The sequence below is a fragment of the Chelonoidis abingdonii genome, chromosome 2, assembly GCF_003597395.2.
Source record: "Chelonoidis abingdonii isolate Lonesome George chromosome 2, CheloAbing_2.0, whole genome shotgun sequence".
Taxonomy (NCBI): Eukaryota; Metazoa; Chordata; order Testudines; family Testudinidae; genus Chelonoidis; species Chelonoidis abingdonii.
The window spans coordinates 3,500,163-3,508,049 of record NC_133770.1 but is presented as its reverse complement, the minus strand read 5'-3'; the positions used below and the strand labels follow the sequence as shown (position 1 = coordinate 3,508,049).

General features: G+C 51.1%; 2 protein-coding genes across 4 annotated transcripts in view; both read right to left on the bottom strand.

Annotated features, from left to right (window-relative positions):
- The window catches only part of LOC116828393 (uncharacterized), a 666,188-nt gene that overhangs the window by 321,985 nt on the left and 336,316 nt on the right, over positions 1–7,887 (bottom strand). The window lies entirely within an intron of this gene.
- Positions 1–7,887, bottom strand: part of LOC142046279 (uncharacterized) — a 19,290-nt gene that overhangs the window by 7,856 nt on the left and 3,547 nt on the right. For 2 of the 3 annotated variants that reach the window (XM_075062089.1, XM_075062091.1), the window contains exons 2-3: positions 1,830–1,956; positions 1,142–1,258 (exon numbers count right to left, since the gene is read on the bottom strand). In XM_075062089.1, the coding sequence (XP_074918190.1) occupies positions 1,142–1,258; positions 1,830–1,956 (244 nt within the window). The remainder of the gene's footprint in view (positions 1–1,141; positions 1,259–1,829; positions 1,957–7,887) is intronic. The other variant, XM_075062090.1, reaches the window with a different exon arrangement.

Below are 7,887 nucleotides of genomic sequence, written 5' to 3'. Positions count from 1 at the left end.
GCCCAGGTCCCTCCCTCTCCACTCCCCTCCTCCAAGGACACTAGGGGAGTGATTAAGAACTGGTTCAGAGGCAAGCAATATCGCCCTGAACCTACCCCAGAGAAGAGAAAGCGCGAGACCCAGAGAACAATACCGGCAATTTGCCACAGCCACGAATATAGGGTTGGGGCAGGGGATTGGGGTGTGAGAGGGAGTGCGTGGTGTGGGAGGGGGTGCAGTGTGTAGGAAGGGGCTCAGGACACGGGTTTGGGGTGCAGGAGAGGTACAGGGTGTACAAAGGGGCTCAGAACAGGGGTTTGGGGTGCAGGAGGGGTGCAGCAGGGGGTTGGGGTGCGGGAGGGAGTACGGCGTGTGGAAGTGGGTGTAGTGTGCAGGAAGGGGATCAGGATAAGGGGTTGGGGTGCAGGAGGGGTGCAGGATGCAGCAGAAGGCTCAGGGCAGGGGGTTGGGATGCAGGAGGGGTTTGTGCTCCCTGCCTGCCTTGGCCCCGCACTGCTCCCGGAAGTGGCCAGCACCACGTCCCTGTGGTCCCTGGGGGAGAGGGGAGCAGAGGGCTCTGCGTGCTGCGCTCACCTGCGGGTACCTCACTTGAAGCTCCCATTGGCTGAGGTTCACCGTTCCTGGCCAATGGGAGCTGCGGGGGCCAGATCCGGCCCGCAGGCTGTAGTTTGCCCACCCCTGTATTAGACAAACCATGTTAGCTGGCAGTAGGAAAAGACTGTTATCCCAGCCAATTTTCGTGGTGGTTAGGTACCAAGGTCCTACAAGGGACCGAGATTCATTTATAAAATGCTGCTTTTACATCACTAATCTTGATGAAAACTCCCCGTTTATAATGGGCTGCACTTTGAATTCACGTCTCAGGTTCTGATCTGTCTCAACTCAGGCAAAACGGGCATTAACTTCAACAGCCCAAATCCTGATATCGTAGCTCAGGGAAAGTCCCAGGCTGGCTGGCAGGGCTGACAGAGCAGGGTCTGAGCAGTCGTTGGGAAAACTCACCCCTGGCCTGGAGGTAGGCAGAGAGGCCGGGGGGCGCAGGGAGCTTGGCGGGCCACACAGAAGAGCCCCGCGGGCTGCATGCAGCCTGCAGGCCGCGTGTTTGAGACCCCTGGTCTAAGCAGTCGTTGGGAATACTCACCTCTGGAAGCATTTGGAAGAATTTCTCTCCCCTCCAGGGCCTGCTGGTCCCTGACACACAGCTCTTCCCCTCGTTCAAGTTTGGTTATGATCTCAGGTTTGGCATCTGCATGGCCTGCTTATGTAGAGAGAAAAATGCATTAGGTTTGGACAGAGCCAGGCCCTGGCACCTGCAGAGCTCACATGTCTGCCTGATTTTAGGGCTCTAAATGTCAGTCTGGTTTTAACTTTCACTGAAGGGAAACATCAGTTTCTACTCTTGTACTGCAGAGATGGCTTCAAAAATCTAACTAATCATCAGGGTTGGAAGTACACCACTGATCACTGACAGTGGCCCCTACAAGGGGTTAATGTAAAACCCATCTTGGGATCTGTGACACTCACATCTGTGGATCCCTGCATATTTGGAGGTCACCAAACCAATTGGCAGCAAAATTAGCGCTAGCCAGGCTAGCTTGGTTGGGGCTAGGGCTCTCTCCTGGCTACTGGCCAGCTCCCTGCAGCCGAACTGATTCCTGCATTGGCAAGCACGGCAGCTGCATGGTTAATACCTGAGTGAATGTTAAAAAGGGCACAGGTTATTTCAGGCCATCCCAGGATATTTCAAATGTTTATCGAAGGGATTCTGAACATGAAGCAGTGACCACGCCTCTAAAATCCCATATCCTCCAGCCCAAGTCACTTGTTACCTAGAAGAAATAGATTCTCATAGTTCTCCAGCATCACAGCCCGGTACAGCTCCTTCTGCCAGTCTGCCAGCATCTCCCACTCCTCCTGGGAAAACCAGATGGCCACCTCCTCAAACGTCAGCTGGCCCTGCAATCACAAGCATTTCACGCTCAGCCCCTGCTGCTGCTCCTACCTCCTGACACCTGCCGCCCGGCAGGAGGGTCACACCTGTGTGCATCAGCCTGACAGCAGACACCTGTCCTGAGGGCAGTCCAGCTGTCATCTGATCACAGCACCTCGCATGGGTGTAACGTCAAGGTCCTGGAAGGGAACAGGAGGCACCCATCCTGAGGGCAGTCCAGCTGTCATCTGATCACAGCACCTCGCATGGGTGTAACGTCAAGGTCCTGGAAGGGAACAGGAGGCACCCATCCTGAGGGCAGTCCAGCTGTCATCTGATCACAGCACCTCGCATGGGTGTAACATCAAGGTCCTGGAAGGGAACAGGAGGCACCCATCCTGAGGGCAGTCCAGCTGTCATCTGATCACAGCACCTCGCATGGGTGTAACATCAAGGTCCTGGAAGGGAACAGGAGGCCCTTTGCTATCTCAGGGCTCACTGGGCTGACGGACACTATCCAGGGCCTTATCAGAGCTCTCTCATGGTTCATTCGGATGGTGCATAAGCTATCCTAGGATATTAACAGGGAAGCCAGGCCTGAGTCCGGCCTCCACTCGGACATGCTTTTATTATCTAATACGTGCATTTTGGTAGTGCCCAGAGGCCCCAGGCAAACCCAGAGCCCCACTGCCCTGGGTGCTTCGCACACGCAGACTAAGGAACAGCCCCGGCTCCAAAGAGCTGACAGTGTAAGTGGCAAGACAAACCCGAGCTGGGAAAGGAGCCGTAACACACAATACCAGAATCAGAGCAATGCGGGGCTGGACGCAACTTCAGGTCGTCATCGAAAGTCCAGCCCCCTGTACTGAGGCAGGACCAAATAAACTTCTAGGGAGGGATAGCTCAGTGGTTTGAGCATTGGCCTGCTAAACCCAGGGTTTGTGAGTTCAATCCTTGAGGGGACCACTTAGGGATCTGGGGCAAAAATTGGTCCTGATAGTGAAGGCAGGGGGCTGAACTCAATGACCTTTCAAGGTCCCTTCCGGTTCTAGGAGATTGGTATATCTCCAATTATTATCATCATCATCATCCCTGACAGGTGTTTGTAGCCACCTCTCTCCTGAAGTGAGGTGCCCAGAACTGGACATAGGACTTCAGCTGAGGCCTCACCAATGTGAGCGCAGCAGGACACTGACGTCCTGTGTCTTACGTACGACACTCCTGTTAATACACCCCAGAATGCTGTTAGCCTTTTTCACAGCTCCATCACATTGCTGACCCATATTCAATTTGTGCCCCACTCTAACCCCCAGCTCCTTTTCAGCAGCGCTGCCACCAAGCCAGTTACTTCCACATACAAGCAGAGCAAACCATGAAAGTGTCAGGTACCTTCCACAATATTTTTGTTTAGATCTGTAATTTGGGGGTAGGGTTTTCTTACATTATTATTAGGGCCCTACCAAATTCACAGTCCATTTTAGTCAATTTCAGGCTCATAGGATTTTAAAAATTGTAAATTTCATGATTTCAGCTATTTAAATCTGAAATTTCAGTGTTGTTATTGTAGGGGTCCTGACCCAAAAAGGAGTTGTGCGTGTGTGTGTGTGTGGGGGGGGGCGGTTTGCAGTTCTGCAACACTTACTTCTGCACTGCTGCGAGCGGCGGTGTTGCCTTCCCAGCTGTGGGGCCGGAAAGCGGTGGCTGCTGGCTGGGAGCCCAGCTCTAAAGGCAGAGCAGCCGCCATCAGCAGCGCAGAAGTAAGGTTGGCAATACCGCAACAACACCTCTAAAATAACCCTGTGACCCTCCCCCTTCGCAACTCTCTTTTAGGTCAGGGCCCCCAATTTTAGAAGTGCTGGTCTCCCCCATGAAACCTCTATAGTATAGGGCAAAAGCACACAAAAGACCAGATTTCATGGTCTGTGACGCGTTTTTCATGGCCGTGAATTTGGTAGGGCCCTAATGGTCAGCCTACAACAGGACAGGAGTGGGAAGGAAGGAAACACAGGAACTGATTAGCTCAAAGGAAGATGCAGGAGAGGAAGTCGAGGACTGGGGGAGGCAAGGGCAGGGAGAGGGTGAGGATGGAGGGCAGCTGAAGTGAACAAATTGGAGGGGGGAGCACAGGGTCTGGAGCAAGCAGCCAAGCAGCACAAAAGAAAGACCATTCTGAGTTTATAAGGGCTTGTTGGCAGCTGCCCCTCACATTCCAGTGGAGAGGGGGCTGTATGGAGAGGAAACCCTGCACCTCACAGGTGGGGGGAGGGGGGGCTGCTAATCTTTGTTGGAGACTAGCTGGAGCAGCCAGGAGGGCATTAAACTAACAAAAGGGGCGGGGGGCATGTTAAGGAAGCAAAAGTGATATAAACTCACACTCAGCATCTCACAAACAATCTGAATGAACGTGACAGAGAAGGAAGGGAAGAAATGTTTCTATTGTTTCTATACCAATGTAGGAATCTGGCTAACAAGCAGAGGGAATTGGAAGTTCTCACTGATGAGAAGGAATTTGATACAACTGGCATTGCAGTTTTCAAGTACATAAAAGGCTGTTACAAGGAGAAGGGAGGGTTATGGTCTCCATAACCTCTGAGGATAGGACAAGAAGCAATGGGCTTAAATTGCAGCAAGGGAGGTTTAGGTTGGGCTTTGGGAAAAAGGTCCTGTCAGGGTGGTTAAACACTGGAATAAACTGCCTAGGGAGGTTGTGGAATCTCCATCATTGGGGATTTTTAAGAGCAGGTTGGACAAACCCCTGTCAGGGATGGTCTAGATAATACTTAGTCCTGCTTTGAGTGCAGAGGACTGGACTAGATGACCTCTCGAGGTCCCTTCCAGTCCTACGATTCTATAATTACTAAAGTCTGGTGGGACAATGTGCAAGACTGGCATGTTAAAATCAACGGCTATAACCTGTTTAGAACGAACATAGGAGCTAAAAGAGCTGTTGGGGGGACAGATTTCTACACCTGTTTTAGAGTTTTTGATATCTCAGAACCTCAGGCTCTTGAATGCATATGAATCAATGTGCTAACTGCAAAGCACAGGAAGAGGTACTGGTAGGGGTCTGGCACACACCACCTTATCAAGCCAAAGAACAGAGTGAGTTTCTCCAGAGGCACCGTCTGGAATGTGGGGAAAAGAAAAACTGGGCCACTCTGGGGGACTTCAACTTGGAACAATATGTTGTGGGCCCCATGCTGCCAATAATAAAACCTCACCAGGAGTTTCTAAAAGTTAGGAGCTATTTTTTTGTTCTGTGTTTGTACAGTCCAACGAACGGCATCTGGTCTGACAAGCACTTCTAGACACTATAGCAAGGCTATTATTATTTGTCTAAGCCCCCAACACAGGGTAACTCAGGTGTGGGACCTCATTCTGGCTGGCAAAGATAAATTAACCACTAGACTGGTCCTGAGGCAATCACAGCTTCCAATGATCATGACCTGATTACATTCAATATAGGCAAACAGGACAGTCCCAACCAGTGAGACATACATGGTGCTTCAAAAGGGCTAATTTCCCAAAGCTGAGGAAAATTTTCAGTCAATTTGACTGGGAGGAAAAACACAAACAGAAAAATTTGACTGAAGATTGGGAATTCTTTAACAGGAGCTGGCTAGAGGGCCAAAAAGCCACGATTCCACAATCAAGAAAGAGAAATCCTACAAATGTACCCCCCACGAACCCACCCCAGGGACCTTCGACACGCTTCCAAAGACACACAAACAGGGAACCCCAGGCACACCCATCGTATCTGGCCACGGCTCTCCTACTGAAGGAATATCAGGACTCACTCAAACCATCCTCAAACCACTCATCACACAAAGAGCCAGCTTCTTCCAGGACACAATCAGCTTCCTCCACAAACGCTGCAACTTTAACCACCTCCCTAACCCTAACATCCCCCACAATGACAGTATCGCTGCCTACCTCAATTATCTGCAAGACAATGGACAACCCTGAGAGATCCACACCAAACACATCATCATACTCATCCAAGTCATCCTAACCCCTAACAACTTCACACTCAACGAACACTTAGTCCATACCATGGGAACAGCCATGGGTGCTAGGATGGCTTCCCAATATGCCACCCTATTATTATACATAAAAGAATTTCTGGACAAATGCACCACAAAACCAATGACAGACTTGAGATACACCGATGATATTTTCATCCTCTGGACAGACGACTTAAACTCCCTCATAGATTTCCACCACAACTTCAACCACCACTCATCCATGAAACTCTCTCTGGAACACTTGCACACCAACATCAACTTCCTGGTCACCTTGATCAACTTCGGCAGTGGAACCTTACAGATGACTACATACAAGAAACCCATGGATCTCCACACCTGTCCGGGCAGATCCAGGCCCCACCCAAAGCACACCAAGAAATCTGTTATCTACAGCCTGACACTCAGATACCACAGAATATGCTCTGAGGTGAAAATCCGGGACTCACACCTTAAGACACTCAAAACTGCCTTCACCAAACAAGGACACTCCCATACGCACTGACTTCCTCACTTTCCCCTGGGTACTCGACCACCTACTCCGCCCCCAGCTCCACCCCCACTTCACCCCTTCCATGCAGCCCTGCCCTTGCCCCACCTCTTCCCACCCTTGCGCTGCCCCCATTCCAACCCCATCCCCAAATCTCACCCTGCCTCTTCCCTGCCTCCTCCCCTGAGCACGCTCATATTCCCGCTCCTCCCACTCCCTCCCAGCACGCTGCCAAATGGGGGGAAGTGCTGGGAGGGAGGCGGAGGAGCAGGGGCGCGGCATGCTTGGGGGAGAGGAGGTGGTGTGGGGGAGGGAGGGTAGCTTGGCTGCCAATGGGTGCAGACCACCCACTAATTTTTCCCCGTGGGTGCTCCACAGAGTCGGCGCCTATGGACACTCTACCACAGAACTAGGTTGTATCATGGAACGGGCCACCCACATACCTCGAGAGAGCCTGCTTTCATACAGAAATACCACCCCCCTGACTATATACCCCTAGTTGTCACCTACTACCCCTCACCGGAACCCATACGGGGAATCATCAAACAACCCATCTGTGACGTTATTGATATAAACTGGGACCATATAGAACATGGGTTGCAACCAAGGTTCTGTAGTGGCACCAAATCCTATGTAAAGGGGGTCATATAAGGTGTCTAAGACCAGGTTAATGGGTTACGGTTATGATGACGGACGTCTGTAATGTCTGTATCATTTGTTAGTGAAGTTATGATATGGTGTGTCTCTGTGATTTCAACATTGGGTGCTGCATTCTGGGTGACACCCAGACAAGTGGTGCAGCTCACTAGCCTCCGATGCCCATAAGGACCATCACATAACAAACTGATCCATATGAAAGAAGGAATACTCGCTGTTGACCAGCAAGGCTAATTGCTGAAACGGCCCACTGGACTGCAAAACTCCCATTTGCGTAATTCCACAGTAGGCAACAAAGGAGGTTCTTATCCACTGGAAAAACTAATATAAGGAGAGCCACTCATCTCGCATTGGTCTCAGTCCTGCTCCTACCTCTGAGGGACGTGGCTACAACGAAAAGCTCTGAACAAAGGACTGAGAAACCCACCAGAAAGGGAGTATTCCAAGACTACTTTGAACCTGCATTCATCCACACTGCACAGTCAGCTAACCAAGAACTTGCCATTACTGCTGTCGGAACGGTACATGAAGTACGTTAAAACCAATTCTAGCGCTCACCTACCTTTCCCTTTATGAATAAACCTTTAATTTAGATCTACAGGATGCAAACCAGAAAGGATCTTGTGATAAGATCGATGGTATGCTGGTCAACAAAGTGGCTGCCCTGGCCCCAGACACCAGCAACGACCGTAAGCATGCCACAGGCACGGTGGCGCAACCGCCCGCATGGGACAGTCGCCTCTGTGACAGGGCAGTCATCCACACACCGCCTTCACGCCTCCTTCGGT